General features: G+C 43.0%; 1 protein-coding gene across 4 annotated transcripts in view; it reads left to right on the forward strand.

The window, feature by feature from the left end:
* The first annotated feature begins 6,558 nt into the window (after positions 1 to 6,558).
* LOC308586418 (cholesterol 24-hydroxylase-like) overlaps positions 6,559 to 22,075 on the forward strand; it is a 44,859-nt gene continuing 29,342 nt past the window's right edge. For all 4 annotated transcript variants that reach the window (XR_014007851.1, XM_081193066.1, XM_081193067.1 and 1 more), the window contains exons 1-10: positions 6,559 to 6,739; positions 11,265 to 11,342; positions 12,890 to 12,971; positions 15,814 to 15,887; positions 17,309 to 17,395; positions 18,545 to 18,683; positions 19,387 to 19,497; positions 19,988 to 20,144; positions 21,392 to 21,454; positions 21,882 to 21,954. Coding sequence is in view for 3 of the 4 variants with exons in the window: in XM_081193066.1 (XP_081049192.1) it covers positions 6,603 to 6,739; positions 11,265 to 11,342; positions 12,890 to 12,971; positions 15,814 to 15,887; positions 17,309 to 17,395; positions 18,545 to 18,683; positions 19,387 to 19,497; positions 19,988 to 20,144; positions 21,392 to 21,454; positions 21,882 to 21,954 (1,001 nt within the window). In the remaining variant the exon portion in view is untranslated. The remainder of the gene's footprint in view (positions 6,740 to 11,264; positions 11,343 to 12,889; positions 12,972 to 15,813; positions 15,888 to 17,308; positions 17,396 to 18,544; positions 18,684 to 19,386; positions 19,498 to 19,987; positions 20,145 to 21,391; positions 21,455 to 21,881; positions 21,955 to 22,075) is intronic.

Genomic DNA, 22,075 nt, shown 5'->3' on the forward strand with positions numbered 1-22,075 from the left:
TGAAATGTGTGAAAAACTTTAAACATGAAACTTTTTTGGTAGTCTAATGTTAGGTCACAACTACTTTGTTGTTGTTTAGTCATTTAGTTGTGTCCGACACTTCGTGACCCCATGGACCAGAGCACGCCAGGCACTCCAGTCTTCCACTGCCTCTCACAGTTTAGTCAAACTCATGTTTGAAGCTTCGAGAACACTGTCCAACCATCTCGTCCTCTGTCTTCCCCTTCTCCTTGTGCCCTCAATTTTCCCCAACAACAGGGTCTTTTCCAGGGAGTCTTCTCTTCTCGTGAGGTGGCCAAAGTATTGGAGCCTCAGCTTCAGGATCTGTCCTTCCAGTGAGCACTCAGGGCTGATTTCCTTCAGAATGGATAGGTTTGATGATCTTGCAGTCCATGGGACTCTCAAGAGTCTCCTCCAGCACCATAATTCAAAAGCATCAATTCTTCGGCGATCAGCCTTCTTTATGGTCCAGCTTTCACTTCCATACATCACTACTGGGAAAACCATAGCTTTAACTATATGGACCTTTGTTGACAAGGTGATGTTTTTTAAGATGCTGTCTATGTTTGTCATTGCATTTCTCCCAAGAAGCAGGCGTCTTTTAATTTCGTGACTGCTGTCACCATCTGCAGTGATCATGGAGCCCAAGAAAGTAAAATCTCTTACTGCCTCCTCTCACTACATGATACCTTTAAAACACATGGCTTCTCCCAAAGAATCCCAGGGACTATAGTTTATCCCTCACAAAACTACAATTCCAGGCACCCTTAACAAACTACAATTCCCAGGATTCTGTGGGGGAAGCTGTGCACCCTAAATGCATGGTATTGCCTGTGACCTGAGCCTTTAATATTATGCAGGAAACTTGGTTAGTTTTTGCAGCAACAGGTTTCCAGAATTGCTTGGCTGACATTAAGCACAGTAATACTGGTTTGCCATCTAGTGGTTGTCTGGATTTATTTTTTTTAGGGCCTCAAAGCAACATTAAAATATCTCATCGTTTCAGTGAAAATGTTTATAAAGGAACCCTGGAGGAAAAGATGCTGCGAGAAGGAAGGTGGGGTTTGGGCAGATGTTAACAATACTTTTCACATATTTGGTGAGGTGAAACTTCTCACTAAATAAATAAATAAATAAATACAGGAACCTTGAACACACTCATTACAGTGGTACCTCAGGTTAAGAACTTAATTCATTCTGGAGGTCGGTTCTTAACCTGAAACTGTTCTTAACCTGAGGTACCACTTTAGCTAATAAGGCCTCCTGCTGCTGCCGCACGATTTCTGCTCTCATCCTGAAGCAAAGTTCTTAACCCGAGGTACTATTTCTGGGTTAGCGGAGTCTGTAACCTGAAGCGTCTGTAACCTGAGGTACCACAAATCAGGGGTAGCCAAACTGGTAATCACCAAATGTTGCTGGACTCCAGTTCCCATGGCCAGCGGACGAGGAGTTGACCAGTAACATCTGACACGCACTCTGCTGGTTATCTGTGAGGCAAAGGCTAGTAGAATTTCATAGGAGTGGGGGAGACAATGCTTTCTCCGATCTTTAAAATACATTATTGAAGTCATTAAGGAGTGGGTGCTAGGAGCAGGTCAGCAATAATTCGCACAACTTCAGTGAATTTAACTCTCTTCAAAGAAACAAGACAGCCCAGGAGACCAGGCCTAGTGAGCACATCATCTCTTCCCAAGAGAACTTGCCCCTATGAAGCAGTTGTGGGGGCTGAAGGTCCCTGTCTTCCCACAGCCCCCTAAGGCTCCTCCTCCGGTTCCTTCCCAAGCAATCTGAGACTGTGTCATATTGCCTGTCTCTGCTCGGTCCTCTTCATACCTCTTTGGATTCTGGAACACCTGGGGAGAGGGGGGCTGGCTGAAGCAGGAGGGGGAGACTCCCTAGCTTCTTCAGCAACTCTGCCTCTTGGCCTCCCTCCTCATCTTCCACTTCTGCCTGCCATTCTGGGCTGCTCTCTGCCCCAGCCTCTTCCTGCTCACTAAACCCTGTTGCCTCTTCACATTCTGACATCACCTTCTCCCGGTCTGCTCCCTCTGACCCCTCATCATCATCCCACCACCATTCCCTGGGCTCTGAGCCATCTTCCTTTGGGAGTTCACTAGCTTGTGCCTCCCACCATTCGCCTGCTTCCAGCCAGCCCATAATGTATGAGCAGGATGTTAGTTTCTGTTTGCCACTGTGCAGTGCTTTGGAGTCACAAGACTCTGTTTTGCATTCCACACATTCCAGACTGTTGGAAGTCTCACGGGAGACGGATGTGATGTTTACTGGTTTCCTGTTCCTTTGTGTTCAGTTGCTCTCTGCTTTCACAGAGAGAGGACGTATTTCTTTTCTGTCTGCGTAGCTTAGTAATAAAACCCTTTAGCCATGTAGCTCATACCATCTCGTCCTTCTGCATGCTGCTTTGAAACTCCACGTAATGGGGAATGTGCCTGGAACCTTATTAGAGGCTCATGTCATTAATCATGTCAGAGGCGATTCCGGAGGAGCTCGGTCGAATGCAGGTTCTGACACAGAAATGGGGCACAGGAGGGCTGTCTTTCCAAATGTGTCCCTGTCCCATTGCTCCAAACCAACAAATGGTGCTAAGGTTCTGAGGTCAAGCCAGAGGCTGCTCCTTCCTCATGGAGGGCTTCTGATTTGGAGGCATTTAGACACATATTGCCTCAGAGCTGCTTTAAGAAAGAAAGGGAAAGTCATGTTCTGGTGCGCCCCCACCTCAAAAAGAATATTGTCGAGTTGGAAAAAGGTTCAGAAAAGAACCTTTCTGTTACTAATTAGTACAAGGATTTGTTTCAGTTATGTGTGTGCACAGTCTTAAGATTGCAATACTAAATACACAGAGGACGAAAAAAGTTCTCTTGAGCGCAGTGCAACTTGCTTCTGAGTAGAAATGTATAGAATTGCACTGCAAAGGAAGTGTCCACCTGAATCATATCCGAAGGGGAGCCATCATTTTGCAACATAGGGGAAACGATCCTTTCAGACACTGCGTATTGGGAGGGGAATTCTACAACCCTGGGAAAGGAAAGGAAAATATTTTGATCCTTGCATAAAGCCTTTTTTTTTTTTTGCTTCTCCCAACATTCAACACAGCAGAAAATGGCGCAAACATTTTAATCATCTTACTTCTGGGTCTATACAATCCGGGAAATGTGAAGCTTTAGGCCAACCTGGCCTTGACTCGATGTTTTGACGTCCTGGTTTCCTTCCTCTGCATGATGCATTAAAAACATACTAGCCTTGACAGTCCTTAGTCTGGATTTCCTGACGGTTTTCTCAGACTGAGTCATGTCTCGTCGGTTCTTTACCTACTTCCCTGCGACTCGTGGTGTTTCAGTTTTCTAGTTAACAGCGCAATAAAAATGATCGGATGAAAGACTGAATGTGTTTGGGATGCACGGATTCAGGTTTACAAGGGGGAAAGTCAGGCTGCCCCAGATTTGATTACTGTCCCAGCCCAGCTCCCCCGTGCCAAGGGGCTGCCAGGCCTCACAGTGCCACTGCTGCTACATCACTCAATTTAAAAAGCACCAACTTTTTAAATTTTTAAACTTTTTATATAATGAACTGAAAAAGGTATTTAAATATACCTTCCTTAAGAAACCAGAGGGCTTTCTCCTGGGCATAGTCGGCCAATTGGTGCTAAAGAAGGATAGAACTTTCTTTATGTACGCTACAAAAGCAGCAAGAATACTCATCGCAAAGTATTGGAAGACACAAGACCTACCCACTTTGGAAGAATGGCAGATGAAGCTGATTGACTGTATGGGACTTGCAGAAATGACTGGCAGAATCCGGGACCAGGGAGAAGAGTCGGCAGAAGAAGATTGGAAAAAAATTTAAGGACTATTTACAAAAATATTGTAAAATTAAGGAATGTTGAATGATGCTGGATTGAAATTAAGTGGTTTCAAGCTGTAACTATGATAAAACGACTTTCTTTTTGTAAGCAAGAATTTAAAGATATAATAATTTAAGATGTTGAGATAAGGATTTGCTGTACAAACAATTCAAACTGGGTATACAAGAAGGGGAGGTATGAGGAGGTCGGGGAAATAAGTTACAAGAAAATAAGGTGTGAAATTTAAGTGTTTTTAATATTTTTATGTTTGTTTTTTCTTTTGTTTGCAAAAAATTGGAAACTTTAATAAATATCTTTAAAAAAACAACAACACCAACTTCTAAAACAACCAGAATGTGATGGGCTCAAACAGGTTTTTAACTTATTAACAGGTTACTGGAATTGGGGGATGCAAAACCTGAAAGAAGAAGAGAACACATCCAGATGGTTTCTTGCACGGTGAGGGCACGACAGTTGCTGCAGTAGACACACCTATGAATCAAGGTGTTGCATTACTTGCAAAGTCAGACATCTAAAGGCATCTGAAGGTAGCCCTGCTTAGGGAAGCTTTTAATGTTTAATAGGTTATTGTATTTTAATATTCTGTTGGAAGTCGCCCAGAGTGGCTGGGGAAACCCAGCAAGATGGGCGAGGTATAAATAATAAATTATTATTATTATTATTATTAGTCAGGTATATATAGTTATAAAGAGAGCAGCACAGCTGGAAGCCTGCCAAGCAACTTGCTAAACAGCACTGGGCCAATAAGATATGTGTGGCTATGATCAATGCCGGATTTACGTATAAGCTAAACAAGCTATCGTTTAGGGCCCCACTCTCTTGGGGGCCCCCAAAAAATGTAAAGGGGGGAAAACTGGATGTACATTTCCAAAATATAAGATAAAAAACAAATAAAATAAAACCTACAAATAGCAACAGTGTTTTGTTACGTGCAAATGGCTTTAGATACCTATTAGGTCCATAAATTACCATATAGCATCTATTCAGTGACAATTTGTTGTTGACAAAGGACAGCTAGACCCCATAAAGGGCCCCATTACCTTCAGCAGCTTAGGGCTTCATCAAACCTAAATCGGGGGCCATGGCTATGATTACGTACAAACATGCTCAGCAAGTGCAATAAACGCCAGTTATTGGTGCTGCAATTGCCATTGCTCTTATGTGGAAGCACCTTCAATAGCAGTCACTTTGGAGTAGGCATGATTAAAACTGTCGTCACATTGCGTGCTGTTGCAATCCTGTCTGGTCCATGGGCCAAATTTGGTGTGCTAGCCCCCCCCCCCATTTTTCTTGTGAGGCTGTTTCCCCCAAACCACACATTTTCCCCATAACAGATCTACCTGAGGGAGAGGTGATCAGGTAGCCAGATTAGCTGCTTGTGCAGCCAGTCCCTGCAGAAAGCAGAATAGGGACCTCCATCTTGCTTGATCACCATCTCCCCTCACCAGTACAGGCCAACCTTTGGCAGTGGGGTGGTGGAACCCACTTGCCAATCACCCCATCACATCATTGTCAGATGACTGACAGGTGGGTGGTCCCAAAAGATCCCTAACTCCTGCTATGCATGTCTACTTAAGAGGTAAGCCCCACTGACTTCAGTGGGCATTATTCTCAGGTATGTGTGCATAGGACATTGTCCCACCTTTCATTTATATGAAAAGTTTCTCATAGCTGTCGAGATAGTCTTTAAATTGCGTAGGCAATGTTTCAAAGGCCAATAATAAGAATTAAATAGACACACACCTTTTTTTAAAATAAGCAACAATTGTAAATATTAAAAGACAATCTCCAGATTTTCTGAATTGCAATTTTGAGAGAGGAAAACAAAAACACAGAGGAATACAATTTTCTGCATACCAGCTACCTGGAAACCTCAGCTGGTGAAATGTTACCTGTTCATCACAAGCTAAAGGTAAAGGGACCCCTGATCATTAGGTCCAGTCGTGGACGACTCTGGGGTTGCGGCAAGCCCCAGATTGCCGCTAGAGCCCCCATGGCAGCCGGGCAGTTCCGAGAGCAGCCGCCTCAACACCGCCGCCTGATGCCCTCGCTCCTCTTTTGCTTTGGCAAGGAAAAGAGCCCTTCCGATATGGGAGGGCGCACGCTGGGCTGGAGCAGGAGGGTCCTTTGCGTAAAGAGGCCGCCCTAAATCACGAGCGGAAATCCTAAACGAGTTGCAGGACCGAATTCTCCATTCAGCAGTTTCCCGGGGCGGGCGGCTGGACGCGCATCCTTCCTTCCACCTTGGCACCCGCTCTGTGGAACGCCCTCCCACCAGATGTCAAAGAGAAGAACAACTACCAGACTTTTAGAAGACATCTGAAGGCAGCCCTGTTTAGGGAAGATTTTAATGTTTAATAGATTATTGTTATTTTAATATTCTGCTGGGAGTATAAATAAATAATAATAATAATAATAATAATAATAATAATAATAATAATAATAATAATAATAATAATAATAATAATTACTCTCAGTCCGAGTTCAGTCCGATGTGAGCACCACTTGCACAAAACTGACCGGGTTTTTACTTCTTTCCTAGGGGAAACCGTTATGGATGCTTGGGAATGTGCCTCTCCAGCTGAGTTAGCAATTGCGCGCGGGCTGTATCTTTAAAGGGAAAGGCTTTTTGCACGCTGGCTCCTCCCAGTCTAAAGGCCTTTTTTGCCTGACAGAGGCGGACGTTGGCTTCGCTCCTGGCGAAGCTGAGTTCTCGGCCGCCATGGAGGCGCTGGAGGTGATCTGGGGCTTGCTGCGCCTCTTGCTGGCCGTGTCCCTCCTGGCGTTTGGCCTCTACTGCTGCTACATAAAATCTATCCATATGAAATACGATTACATCCCCAGCGCCCCGAGGGCGAGGTAAGAAGCGGGAGCGTCGACAAGTTTCCTTTCCCGATTCTATCCAGGGAAGCAGGATAAACTACAGAGCAGCAGTCAGCGGCCTGGATCCCACCCCCCCACCCCCGATGCCGGCTGGGGTTAATGTGACTTTTAGCCCCAGATATCTGGAGGGTAGTAAGCTTCCGAGGGTAGTTTCTTCCCTGTACAATCCGTGCGTTTTTACGCAGAAGGAAGCCCCCTGCTATGTTTAAGGGGACTTCCCGCGCGTGCCTATGTTTGCTCAAAAGTAAGCAAACTTCAATGGGGTTTACTCCCTCGTAAGTGGCGGGTTTAGGATTTGGAGGTTCAGCCTCCCCCACTCCACTGCCCCCTTCCAAGCAACGTGTTTATAATTCATCTTGGTCAGGCGCTATCCAGTTCATTTTCCTTTCGCTTCTTTGCTTTTGGCTGGAGCAAATTCATGTCGCACAGTTGAAGTTGGTTTGGTGTTCTACTTGCTCAGAGAACCCCCTCCCCAAATCAGACCCCCCCCCCGTTTTTTTCATCGATAAGGAAAGCCATGGAGGAAATGGACCGGTTTGTTTGCAACATCTACAATCTCCCCGCGTACAGTTTGCAGTGAATACTCAATAAATAGCAGATGTTGTCCAAGCTTTTTGCAAACTTTGTGCAAATAAATCCAGAGGAACATAAAAAAAGTCGTTTGGGTTTTTTTGTTTGTTATGCAACAGCAGCAGCAGATCAGCTTGAATTGTGGAACTTGCATTTGTTAGTATGTGTTTGAATCGTGTCGGAAATTAGTGGCAGTCTGGTAGTATTCCACCTGTCTCTTCTGGGATAGAAGCAAGAGCTGTGCCAAGAGACTCCTGCTGTTTCAGATTCAGATCTTATTGCATGAACAATGTTGAGCTTTAAATAATGTTTTAAATCCCCCCCATACAAGTACAGTCTACTGTGGAGGGGACCACACTGCAGCAGAGAGGACTTTATGGCAATCTTGCAATGCAGTCCACTGTTGATGTACCAGGTAGCCGGTGGGGCCAAGGCTGGCCTAGACCCCCAAAGCAAAACACCCTGCAGAATGCCAAAAAACTAAAATTGCACCCCCTCTGATTCCTTCCCAGCTTGTGGAAGTCCAGGCAATTTGTGTGCAGTTCCACGCCCCTTGCAGTTAGACCCACACTTCTAGATATTAATGAGAACTCAAGATAGTGTTTAAACCTTACACATGAAGGAAGAGCTGGGTTAGAATGAGCATAGACACCACAGCTGGCAACTGTCTTTTGTTTCTTGGGCAGTGGGCAGTGTGGTGCAGTGGTTAGAGTATTAGACTGAAGCTCTCTAGGTGGAACTGGGCAAGTCACACACTCTCTCAGCCTAACCTTCATCTCTGGGTTGCCATGAGGCTAAAATGGAGAAGAGAGAAAACCTGCAGTACCATCTTGAGCTCCTTGGGATATTACTACTATTGCTGTTATTATTTATTAAATTGGTATAGTGCCCTTCATCTGAAGATCACAGATTCACAACATAAAAATACAAAATGAGAACATGAAATGCACATTAAAAATAAAAAGCAAACCAATAACCCTCCTCCCACAAACACATTTAAAGGGACATAGACTGATGTGATAAATCAGGGACTGCCAACCTTGGCACCTCCTTTGGTGCCCCTGGGTTGAACCATAATTCCCCAATTCCCAACTTCCTTTTAAAAAAAAAAGTTTAAAAATATTTGGAACCTGAGATAGGAGGCAAGGCCAACATTCTCATTTGTTCCTACTCATCTCTTGGTGTTTTGCCCTCCCTTTGGAATAATTTGCTGCCTCAAGAACAATTCCTGTGTAACCCCAGTATTTGAGAGAAGGAAAGGTCTAGGTGTGGTCTGGGCAGGGGGGAGCTAGGGAGTGGGGATTTCCACAGGCAGCTCCATCAAAGTCAACTCCAACAGCTGGGTACTCTTCTAGGGAGACAAATTGAAATTGCAGAGTTTCGAAAAATTAAAAAATAAAGTGCGAGATTGGCTTCATTATTATCAAATAATGGAGGCATATAATTTGGACAAAAAAAATGGATTCCAGGTGGAAAAATCAAAATTGGAAACAGAACTGTTAGATCCCAAAACTAAGATTTTGTCAAGGATGTATAACTTGCTGTTGAAATGGAATACTCAGGATGAAACTGTGAAATCTGCTATGATTAAACGGGCACAAGATGTTGGACATAATATTATGATGGCTGACTGGGAACAGTTATGGACCACAGGCATGAAGTTTACGGCATGTAATGCTTTAAGAGAGAATATTATGAAAATGATATACAGGTGGTACATGACACCAGTCAAGCTTGCAAAAATTTATCACTTGCCCGATAATAAATGTTGGAAATGTAAGGAAACTGAAGGTACATTCTTTCACCTTTGGTGGACGTGCCCAAGGATTAAGGCTTTCTGGGAGATGATATATAATGAAATGAAAAAGGTATTTAAATATACCTTCCTGAACAAACCAGAGGCCTTTCTTTTGGGCATAGTCGGCCAATTGGTGCCAAAGAAGGATAGAACTTTCTTTATGTATGCCACAACAGCAGCAAGAATACTTATTGCAAAGTACTAGAAGACACAAGACCTACCCACTCTGGAAGAATGGCAGATGAAGGTGATGGACTACATGGAATTGGCGGAAATGACTGGCAGAATCCGAGATCAGGGAGAAGAGTCGGTGGAAGAAGACTGGAAAAAGTTTAAAGACTATTTACAGAAGTATTGCAAAATTAATGAATGTTAGAATGATGTTGGATAGAAATTATGTGGTTTTTAGCTGTAATATTATAAGGGAATATGAAAAATGGATTATTAACAGGTAAAAAATTAATGTCACAACATTTTAAGATTAAAGACTGGGATAAACAAAGAGGGGAAGGATTTGCTGAGGTCCGGGAAATAAGCAAATCAAAGATAAGTAACGGAAAGATTGAGTCATTTTTAACTACTTTTATTTTGTATTTTTGTTTTTTGTTTTTTTATTCTGTAATATTTTGAAAATCTTAATAAATATCTTTTTTAAAAAAACAACAACAGCTGGGTACTCTTCTGAGTCTTGATGTTGTAAGTCTCTGGTTCTTAACACGCTGGAATTTTCCAGACATATGCCTCTTCTGCAAGACGGGATCCACAAGTTTGCCCTGTTCAGCTGGAAGATAATTGGGGGGCGGGAGGAACTGCCATAGTCTATGTACTGTTCTCCTTCCACCCTTAAAATTAGCAAGACTATGTGTAAATCTGGAGAGGAGTCATTGGCTGGTGATAGAATTTGTGTATTGTATGTCAAATCACGCCAACCTAGCAGTTTGAAAGCACGTCCAAGTGCAAGTAGATAAATAGGTACTGCTCCGGCGGGAAGGTAAACGGCGTTTCTGTGCACTGCTCTGGTTTCGCCAGAAGTGACTTAGTCATGCTGGCCACATGACTCGGAAAAACTGTCTGCGGACAAACATTGGCTCCCTTGGCCAGTAAAGTGAGATGAGCGCCGCAACCCCAGAGTCGTTTGCGAGTAGATTTAATTGTTGGGGTCCTTTACATTTTTTTTTTTAAATATCAAATCACACAGCTCTGCCCTACTCCAACTCCCTGGTCCTGAATAGGGTAACTGTGCCCCTGAATGACCAGGTGCACAGCCTGGAACTCATTTTGGACTCACAGCTGTCCATGGAGGCGCAGGTCAATTCTGTATCCAGGGCAGCTGTCTACCAGCTCCATCTGGTACACAGGCTGAGACCCTACCTGCTCGTGGACTGTCTCGCCAGAGTGGTGCATGCTCTGCTTATCTCCCACTTGAACTACTGCAATGCACTTTACATGGGGCTACCTTTGAAGGTGACTCGGAAACTGCAGCTAATTCAGAATGCGGCAGCTAGACTGGTGACTGGGAGTGGCCGCCGGGATCACATAACACCGGTCCTGAGAGATCTGCAATGGCTCCCAGTACGTTTCCGTGCACAATTCAAAGTGTTGGTGCTGACCTTTAAAGCCCTAAACGGCCTTGGTCCTGTATACCTGAAGGAGCATCTCCACCCTCATCGTTCAGCCCAGACACTGAGATCCAGCGCCGAGGGCCTTCTGGCAGTTCCCTCATTGCGAGAAGTGAGGTTACAGGGAACCAAACAGAGGGCCTTCTCGGTAGTGGCACCTGCCCTGTGAAACAGCCTCCCATCAGATGTCAAGGAAATAAGCAGCTATCTTATCTTGAAAAGACATCTGAAGGCAGCCCTGTTTAGGGAAGTTTTAAATATTTAATGCTGCATTGTTTTTAACACTCGATTGTGAGCTGCCCAGAGTGGCTGGTGAAACTGAGGCAGATGGGCGGGGTATAAATAATCATCATCATCATCATCATCATCATCATCATCATCTTGCTGGCTGTGGAACCAGCCTTGACAATGATTAAAGGGGCAGGATCCATGTCCTCCTTTTCACCTGACTGCATCTTCCATGTATGTGTGTCCCTTACATGCCTTAAATTCTGCCCTTACCATTTTTTTGCAGCTTTTTCTTGGGCCACCTGCCAATGCTATGGGGAATGCTGAAAAATAATGAATGTGCTCATCAGGTCTTCTTGCAATGGTATGTAAAAAAATAATAATCAAATAGTTTAAAATATGAGATAATGAATTGCATTGCCAGCAGTCTATATGGTGTCTTGGTTTGTTTGTTTCTTAAAAAATCTTTAAATGCATGTCTGCAGACAGAAGCTGTTCTTTTTGAAATTTTGCGGGGCACCTACTAATTGTATATACTTCGTCAATAATAAAATAATACGATAACTAGTTCTCATCCGGTAGAATGGTTCAGAAGAAGTGTGAAAACTCCAAATGTTAGCCTCGCTGAAGAAGCAGATACTTGGGTGTGATCTAATTTTGTGTTTGTGGTGTTGAAAGCTGATTAGCCAATGTAGAAATTTGCTTTGTTTGCCTGGGTACTGAGAGTGAACCTTTGATCAGGTGACGAAGCTACTGAGTTGCAAATTCGCCATCTTGAAAGGCTGGTGGCTGTTAGTCCCTCTCTGACCCTGACAAGTGATAATATTGCTTAACATTTCATATTTTGTAAGGTGCCAAGCCTATGCTCCACAGCACAAGACATTGTATGTATGTTTTTGATGTTTTAATTCTGTTGTAAATAAAGTTTTGCCAGTAAAAGTTTGAATAATATTTCCGTGGGCCTCGGTAATGTTTCATTTCCAAAGGAGTCAGTTCTTATGCTTCCAGTCGCTTCAGACTGCGCTATATTTAATATCTGCGACAGGGAATGCCTGACTCCCTCCTCTGGCAACCTGCACAGAATTTTGCTTAATTGGTTGCCATCAATTTGATTTAATTAATTTTTATAATGAAATATTTTTAGATTGTGTGACTATTTGACTGTTTGATTATTTGATTGTTGTTAGCCGCCCTGAGCCCGGCTTTGGCTGGGGAGGGCGGGATATAAATAAAATTTATTATTATTATTATTATTCTTTGGGGCTGCTGCCACCTCTGAACTTCTGAGGGAGGTGGAATTACCACTTCTGAACATAACACTACAAGGGGTCTGTAGGGAAGGAGGTGGTCTGTCAGTTATTTGAGGCACAAGTCATCTAGGGCTTTAAAGGCTAGTGTGAGCAGATGTTGGGCTTATAAATGAACCGGCAGCCAATGCAGTTTTTTTAGAATAGGGCTTCTAAAGGAAACCCCAGCAAGTAATCTGGCTGTTGTGTTCAGGACCAGTTGAAGGTTCTGAGTCATCTTCAAGGGAAGCTCCCTGTAGAATACATTGCAGTCATCCCATCTGGAAGCTACAGGAGCATGGAGTACTATGGGCAGTTCATCTCTCTCTTGAATATTTTATATATACTCCAGCTGCCCCTGTGTGCTGGGGAACATATTCTCATATCCCTGACACTAGAGATACAGCTTTTTTATTATTATTAAGTGAACCCATGTTCATGAATTTCCTTTCAAGTCTTTACACAGCAATGACCTTAGAAAGAAAGAAAAAATATGATGTCTCTTGTTCTAGTATGTGCTTAGTATGGCAGCAGCATTTCTTACACCTTGTTTGATAGATAAATATGGTCATTAACTTGATCGTATGGTCACTTTTTACTACTGTTCAAATATCTTCCTTCACAGGGCTAATGAATATGGACCCATCTTGCGTTTTAATGCCTTTCACAGAGTCATGGTATTGGTATTAAGTCCTGAAGGAGTAAAGGTATATTTTGCGGTTTCCCCCTCTGAGCATGAAAATGAAAGTGATTTTTCAAAATCCCAGTATTCAGTGTATTATGCATCATTCCCTCTTCCAGGGAACTCTAGGAGTTGTGGCTTTGTGAAGACAGTAGGTAACTCCTAACAACTCCCAGCACCCTGAGCAAACCACAACTCCCAGGATTCTTTGGGAGAAGCCATGACTGATAGAGATCTTGACTCTTTGTTGTTTTAGAGTATTTGACTCCTTATTACAAACCACTTGAGTACATTTTTTAATATATAGTAAGTGGTCTATTGATGCGGGTGGCGCTGTGGTCTAAACCATAGAGCCTAGGGCTTGCCGATCAGAAGGTCGGCGGTTTGAATCCCCGCGACGGGGTGAGCTCCCTTTGCTTGGTCCCAGCTCCTGCCAACCTAGTAGTTCGAAAGCACATCAAAGTGCAAGTAGATAAATGGGTACCGCTCCAGTGGGAAGGTAAACGGCGTTTCCGTGCGCTGCTCTGGTTCACCAGAAGCGGCTTAGTCATGCTGGCCACATGACCTGGAAGCTATACTATCCCTCGGCCAGTAAAGCGAGGTGAACGCCACAACCTCAGAGTCATTTGACTGGACCTAATGGTCAGTGGTCCCTTTACCTTTACCTTTACCTTTACCTTTAAGTGGTCTATAAGAGGACTAAATTATCTCCACTCCAACTTCACCACATTGCATGTAAGGCTGCTGAATCACACACTTCTCAGTATCTCTGATTTAATCCCTATGGTTCAAACCATTTGTTTTCCCAATAGAAGAAATCTGTACATTTGGATTAAATATAGCAGGGGTGCAGGAATTAGAATTACTAAGGAAATGGAAGGAGATGGATATGAGGGATATAATTCATTAAGAGACCGATAACAAAAAGTTCAGTTCAAAGGAATTGCCTTCTGGTGCTTTCAAATTTGCCATGAAAAGCAATAATAATTTTTTACTTGGTGATTGCTGTGCTCCTAAGTGCGCTTTTTTGGAAGTAAAGTTCCCTGAGTTCAATACCAAGTAAACATGTTTAGAATTAATAATAATAATAATAATAATAATAATAATAATAATAATAATAATAATAATAATAATAATAAAATTTGTATGCTGCTATATACCCGCAGGTCTGAGGGAGGTTCACAGAATAAAATCACGATATAAAAACACAATACATCAGGCATGGACAAACTCTGGCCCTCCAGATGTTTGGGACTACAATTCCCATCATCCTTAGCTAACACGACCAGTGGTCAGAGATGATGGGAATTGTAGTCCCAAACATCTGGAGGGCCAGAGTTTGCCTATACCTGCAATATATCATCAAAATAAAAACAAGAGCAACCCAATAATCCCTCCCAACCCCACATTTTAAAAGGGCATTGCATGTCAGTCAGACAAAGGCCTGGTTAAAGAGGTATGTTTTTGTCTGTACAGTAGACCCACTACTGGGTAAACTGTAGGTTCCCCTTTGACGTTCTAATAGCAAACTTCCCTGCTAAGTCCATCTTGTCTGAGTGCCAGCCTCACACCCAGATAAACATATCTCTCTCTTTTTGGAATATTTTTTGAATTTTATAACAAATAATGATACAAATCTCCATCATGTTATTTACAATTATTCCCCCCCCCTCCTCTGGACTTCCCTCAACTCCCCCTCTGCTCAGTTATTTAGTTTTATTTATTGTATCCTGATTTTCCTACACAAAAATAAAACCCCTTATCATTTCTCTGAAATATCTGTTACTCAAATGAAAGTGTGAAAGTTTACTCAAATCCTGCCAGTGAATCCAGTCCATTCTGTTGTTTCTGCAAATAAACTGTAAATGGTTCCCAGACTCTTTTGAAGTCCTTTTTGTCCTTCTCTCGTATTTATCTGTTAGCTTAGCCAATTCTGCGTAGTTCATCAGCTTTTCTTGCCATTGTTTCTTTGATGGTATTTCTTCCATCTTCCAATATTGTGCAATCAAGATTCTTGCTGCTGTTGTAGCATACATAAATAATGTCCATTTTTCTTTTGGCAGCTCTTGATTTGAGATATCTAACAAAAAGACTTCAGGATGTTTAACAAAATTCATTTTAAACATTTTTTTTCCAATTCATTGTATATCATTTCCCCATATTTTAATGCATTTATTTGCATTCCTACCACATATGATAAAATGTTCCTTCCTTTTCCATACATCTCCAACATCTGTTATTTTCTTTCCTAAACATCTTTGCCATTTTCACTGGTGTGATATACCATCTATACATCATTTTCATGTAATTCTCTCTTAATAGTATGCAATCTGTGAATTTTATATCAACTTTCCACAATTTTCCTTACACCCAGTTATACATATCTGAAGTTTCTCTGAATCAGCATTTGTTGGTTCTCTGCGGACCTCCAGAATGTGTCTTACAAAAAGGCACTTAAAACTTTTTTGGGGAAATACTCTGACACCACTTATTGGGTGAACACATTGAACCCTCTCAAGGCAGAAAGGTGAAGACCTCCCAGCCCGCCCCAAATTTAAATACCCCAAATCCCACCCTCTAAACACTGGTGGGATGGAGGAAGCCCTGTATATCTTATTCCCTCTTCACAATCTTAGCGGAGAGTATTCATTGTGACCACATGAATTACCATATTTTTCCGTGTATAAGACTATATTTTTTTCCTAAATTTTTGAAGTTTAAAATAAGGGGTCATCTTATACATGGATAGTGCAGATTCTTAATTTTGAGTCCGCCAAAATAGGGGGCATCTTATACATGGGGGTCGTGTTATACATGGAAAAATACGGTATATGTGAATATGGACTGACCAAATGATTTAATTTTAGGAGTTCCTGATGTTACCACAATACCCAAAGGATCCAGTTTCATATGGACGTCTTTTTAATTTATTCGGTGTACGGTAGGTAAGATGTACATAGCTAAGATGTACTGGTATGTGGCGTGTGGGATGAGAAAATTCCATTGATTCAGAAAAAGGTTGTGATCCTTAATGCCACCAGGCAGGTGAATTTATTCAGGCTCTGTTCTCTGCAGAAATGGATAGCACTGAATAACTTGGGTTCAGGATTCCTCAAGGACCACCTGAGCCTTTATATCCCAGCCCAGTCACTGAGAATATCCTGAGGAGCACTGTTCATTGTCCCCCCATCTTAACAGAGCGCTGACTGGCTTCAGCTGGAAGTTGAGTATTTTGCTTTGCTAGTCCCAGGCTAAGGGACGCAGGTGGTGCTGTGGGTTAAACCACAGAACCTAGGACTTGCCAATCAGAAGGTTGGCGGTTTGAATCCCAGTGACGGAGTGAGCTCCCGTTGCTCGGTCCTTGCTCCTGCCAACGTAGCAGTTCAAAAGCAAGTCAAAGTGCAGGTAGATAAATAGGTACCACTCCGGAGGGAAGGTAAACGGCGTTTCTGTGTGCTGCTTTGGTTCTCCAGAAGCTGCTTAGTCATGCTGGCCACATGACCCGGAAGCTGTACGCCGGCTCCCTCGGCTAATAAAGCGAGATGAGCGCCGCAACCCCAGAGTCAGGAGTACCTTTACCTTTTAGTCCCAGGCTATGGACCACCCTCACAGCAGACATCCTTACAGCTAACTCTTGGGAGACCTACTTTATGTGGACAGGTCTATTCAGCTCTCATTCTCCCCCCCCCCCCAAGATGAGCCTGTCATTTTAAATGATTATTTTGTACACCACCTTGATATTTTCTATGAGTGGGCAGTATACACATTTTTAAAAAATAAACAAATAAATAAAAAGTGCAGGAAATGCTGTGCGATCGAGGTGTCGAACCTATGAATTGGTGACAACAGACCCCCAAATGCCAGATGGCATTTCTAAGCGGTTTCATACAGATATTGGAGCAGCATAGGAGACAAGATAAACTCAAAAGTCTAAGGTATTGACCCAAGAATATCCTATTGCCACTTTCTGGAACTGACACTGGAGGGAGTTCTGGAAGCTCTGTCAATTAGAGAAGAGGTCAGTTCTTCAACTGAGTCTTGGGCTGATTAACATCCAATACCCTTTTAAATGTGTTGCTGGGGGGGTATTGTTATGTTTTTGTGCTTGCTTTTATTATGCATTTTGGGTTTTCTCCCTCCTGTAATGAAATTTTCTGTTTTACATTTTAGAATATTCATTTAAACAATGTTAAAATATCAGTGACTTCCCTTCTTCTCTTTCCATGGTTCATTTTGCATAACTTAAATCCCTGCATATTTTACATAAACTATACCATTCAGTATTCCATTATTACAGTGGTTCAGAACATGATTTCAGAACTGGTCCTGAAATAGTAATAAAAATTCTCCATCGTTTTTCAGATTTTTAGGAAATGGCTTGGTGACTGATCGTGATTATGACCACTGGCACAAGCAGCGGAGAATTATGGACCCGGCCTTCAGTCGCAAGTAGATATTAACTGAATGTCTTTTCTTAAGTGATGCTGCGCATTTCGGTTCATGTTAATAACCTAACCACCTATCTCTAAATGAGCTTATGGCTCAATTTGCAGATAGCACTAACCCAAACAGCATGAATGTATGAATGTGCAGGCTTCGGGAGAGGCAATCGTGACTGTTTTACTTCTCCTCTTGTTGCTGCTGTGAGCTAATCCATGATTTGGCTTAGTGGGTTGTCTGAAACAGGATTCATGGTTTGTCTCCCTCCAGACAAACCATAGGCAGTGTAAAACCAAGGACAAACCTTGGTTGCAGTTTGGCGCAAGACAAATCATGAGTGTGGGTTTGGACAATATACTAAGACAAACCACAGCTTAGCTCACAGCAGCAGGAGGACCAGATGTGGAGAGGAGCAAAGCAGCCACAATCTCCTCTCTTGAGAACCAGCACGTTCATGCTAAGCTATAGTCCAAGTAGCTGTGCTGTGTTTCACCTCCATATTGGAGGCAGAAATAATTCTGTGTGTGTTGCTGGAAGCCACAGGAGGCGAGAATAACCTTGAGCTTGGGTCTTGCTTGCTTGGCCACTGTGAGAACGGAATGCTGTCCTGCATGGGCCATGGGTCTGATCCAGTTAGCGCTTATATTCATTTCCACACCTGTCAGGGAACTGACATCGGAGCCTGAGGCGGAGGGAAGGCTCTCAAATGATGCTGGAGAAGGGCCAAGCAGGGAGAGAGGCAGTTCAGCAGAGGGGGAAGCAAATCAACGTTACACCAGGGATAAAGGGGGGCAGATGGGGGAATCGGCGAGAGGGCTCCAGGACTCTTCACTGGACACCAGCGGGGAGAGCACGGGTCCTCCGCTACCCACGCCCTCCCTGCGCAGAAGACTTCCACGCAGAGAGAGTAGGAGGAGACTGGGAGTCAAACAACTTTTATGTTGGAAGAGGTTTAAGAAACGCCCACTGGCGGATTCTGCTAGCGACTGAGGCAGCCATGAATTGAAGGGCTGTCCAGACAGAAAGGTTTAACAAGGCAACATAGCCAGGAGAGGCGGCAACTTACGCACGAGCAACCCCATACGCATTACAACACCTTAGACAGCTTCTAGTTTAACCGCAAAGCCCTGCCTTTGCTTGCTTTTATTAATTTCACAGTTACCTGATGGGCTTGATGGGGCCCTTTAACGAGCAAACAGAAGAGCTTATGAGGCTGCTGGATGAAAAAGCCGATGGAGAAACTGCAGTGGATGTGATGAGCCTGCTGAAACGTGTGACGCTGGACATCATTGCAAAGGTACTCGCTGGATGAATTTCCTGTTTCCATTAAGGAGCAGGGGATGCCTCTCATTCTGAGTCAAATTGAGTCAAAGGGCAGCACAAAGGACAAGTTTAATATGGGAGAAAAGGGTGTTGGGAAGCCCTCACCCTTTTGGGCTGACACATAGGGAAAGGAAATCTTACATTGCATGTCTGTTGAATAGAGCCACAGCACAAATAAATAATTTCTGCCAAGTATCCAGAGGAATGCTGCAATTCACCAGCTCAACTTTCACCCAGCTTCATAAGACATGCAAAGCTGACATCAGAATAATAACAATGTGTTGTAACTATTTTTTTAATTGCTGTTGCTGTTTTAATTGTATGGAATTCATGTTGGCTGGCTTTAATAGTGTTTAATTTTGGTTTAATTTTTTATATTTCTGTGCCAGGACCTTCAGGTGAAAGGCAGGCTATATATATGTTAAATGAATATATAACAAAATGTACACACGCATACACAGCCTGTTGTGTTTCTGACCAAGAAGCCAAGGGCTTTTTAATGTTCCTGTAACACTTTTGTGAACTTGAAACAAGATGAACCCCACAGGTATAATGTACCAAAACATTTCCTCCTCTTTGGTGTTTAAAAGACTTGAGAAATAGAGATCAAGCTTGAACTGCAAAGGAGGATGGCAGAATGCAAAGATGTTTTAGATCTCCTTTCTTCACATTATCAGGTAGCCTTTGGCCTTGAACTGAACACCCTGCATGATGAGAGCACGCCTTTTCCGCATGCGATGTCCACAATCATGAAAGGACTGGGTCAGTCACGCAATCCATCATTTAAGGTCAGTGCAGGCATTTCTCGTGGAATTCTGACCCTCTCTGAAACATACATTATTGCTTGTCAAGCTTATTCCAAGAGTCTTGGACAAATCCTTTTGGGAAACTGGCAAGTGATGTTATCCCTTAGTTCTTTTGCACCCCAGCATTCCTGCGCCACTAGATATGCCTTGAACATTTTTGCTTGGGCTTGCCCTGTTCTTCCTACCTGTTTCCAGACTGTCTTGTACAACTGTAGGACCCGCGTAGATTTTGCATAGCTGTTTTATTGCTGATCAATCAGCAATCTCTGATATGTTGGAATGGACCATTCAACACCTGCTGGTTGCTATTGCATTCTCAAAGGATGCTTGTCTAAGGGAACATTAACCGCCAGTGGGCCACAGCTATCTTCTGTCTTAGCAGGTGGCTTTTGTTGACAGCTACGTTGTCCAGTAATATGTTCTTGGTTTTGCTCTGCTCTGCTCCTCATGATAGTATCTGTTATCTGTCCAGTATGTGCCAAAGTACAGGAAAGAAGTGAAAGAGGTTCAGGAGAGCTTGCTACTGCTGCGCCGTTTTGGCAGCCAGTGTATCGAACAGAGACGCAAAGCCATCCAGAATGGGGAGGAGATTCCATTGGATATTCTGACTCAGATACTGAAGAGTGCAGGTAGCAGACTCCTTTTTTAAATATGCTTTTTATTAATTTTCTGGTTACACAAACAAATACAATAAATTTCATCCATCGTCCACTCATTTCCTTATCTGCCGCTCTGCCAAGCCATGACTTCCCTCGCTCCCTCCAACCAGTTTTCCTTTTTCAATCTACTTCCTGCAGTCTCTTCTTATTTTCCCAGTCCATGCCTTAAGATTTATTTCAGTCTTGCTAGTGTCTTCAGGTACCTACAGTTATTATTTATATAATCCATAAATTTACTCCAATCTCTTTGGAATTTTGCTTCATTCTGGTTTTGGATCCTGCAGGTCAGTTTTGCTAGTTCTGCGTATTCCAACATCTTCATCTGCCACTCCTCCATGAATGGCAATTCTTGTACTTTCCATTTTTGGGTAAACATAAATAACCCTTGAACCACTTTTTCAATTTCCTCTCCCATCAAGCCCAGCAAAAAAGCTTCTGGCTTTTTGGGAAAGGTATATTTAAACATCTTTTTCACTTTGCTGTAAATCATTTCCCAAAATGATTTTGTTTTCTCACATGTGGTAAAAGTCACCATCCTTATCTTTACACTCCCAGCATAATTTACTACTCACCCTAAACTTTTTTGACAATTTCACGGGTGTTAAGTACCATGGGTACATCATTTTCATTGTATTTTCTTTTAAGATGGTACATGCTTTAAATTTTACGTTCTCGTTCCACAATCTCACAACACTGAGTATGATGTGTGGGTAGGGGACTCCTTTTTTCAAGGAATCATAGAATTGGAAAGGACCAAATATAGGATGGGGAACACTTGGCTCGCTAGCAGTACATGTGAAAAGGATCTAGGGGTCTTGATGGACCACGAGCTGAACATGAGTCAACAGTGTGATGCAGCAGCAAAAAAAGTGAATGCTATTTTAGGCTTCATCAATAGAAGTATAGAGTTCAGATCAAGGGAAGTAATAGTACCACTCTATTCTGCCTTAGACAGACCACACCTGGAATACTGTGTCCAGTTCTGGGTGCCACAATTTAAGAAGGATGTTGACAAGCTGGAACTTGTGCAGAGGAGGGCAACTAGGACAATAAGAGCTTTCTGACAGTAAGAGCTGTTTGACAGTGGAACAGTCTCCCTTGGGATGTTGTGGACTCTCTCCTTGGGGGTTTTTAAGCAGAGGTTGGATGGCATCTGTCATAGAGGCTTCCTTTTGGGCAGGGAGGTCAGCCTCACTCTTGGTTTCCTGTCTTGACAGCTGAGGAAGGGGACTGCGATGCTGAAATTCTCCTGGACAATTTCGTCACTTTCTTCATTGCAGGTTGGTAGATCTATATTCCGTTTTCCCTTCCATCCTTTAATTATGAACTGACCCAGACCCTGCGATCATCCTTTGAGGCCCTTCTTCATGGGCCTCCTCCGTGAGAGATCTGGAGGGTGGCAGCATGAGAACAAGGCCTTTTCTGTGGTGGCTCCCCACTTGTGGAATTCTCTTCCCAGGGAGATTCGACTGGCGCCTTCATTATATATCTCCAGGCACCAGCCTGAAGTGTCCCTCTTCAACCTGGCCTTTGGCTAATTAAACAATCTGTAGCCTTTTAAACTGAGTGGTGGTGGTGATATTGTTTTTATTTGTTATTACGGTATGTATTTTTGTGTTGTAAACCAACATGTGATCTTCGGATGAAAGGTGGTATAGAAATTTAATAGATCGTAATAATAAAGTAATTAGATTCCCTGTCCTGCAGGTCACGAGACCACTGCCAACTTGTTGTCTTTTACCATATTGGAACTGGGACGGCAACCTGACATATTGAAGAAGTGGGTGAAGTTCGCCCTTTCCTTTTATTCTTCGTTTATTTGTGTTTTTATTTTTTAGCAGGTCCCTCCTACCCATTGACGGTCCGTTGAGTTATTTTATGCACTCTGTGTATGTCTAATG

Source organism: Podarcis bocagei (assembly GCF_964188305.1).
Source record: "Podarcis bocagei genome assembly, chromosome: 1".
Taxonomy (NCBI): Eukaryota; Metazoa; Chordata; class Lepidosauria; order Squamata; family Lacertidae; genus Podarcis; species Podarcis bocagei.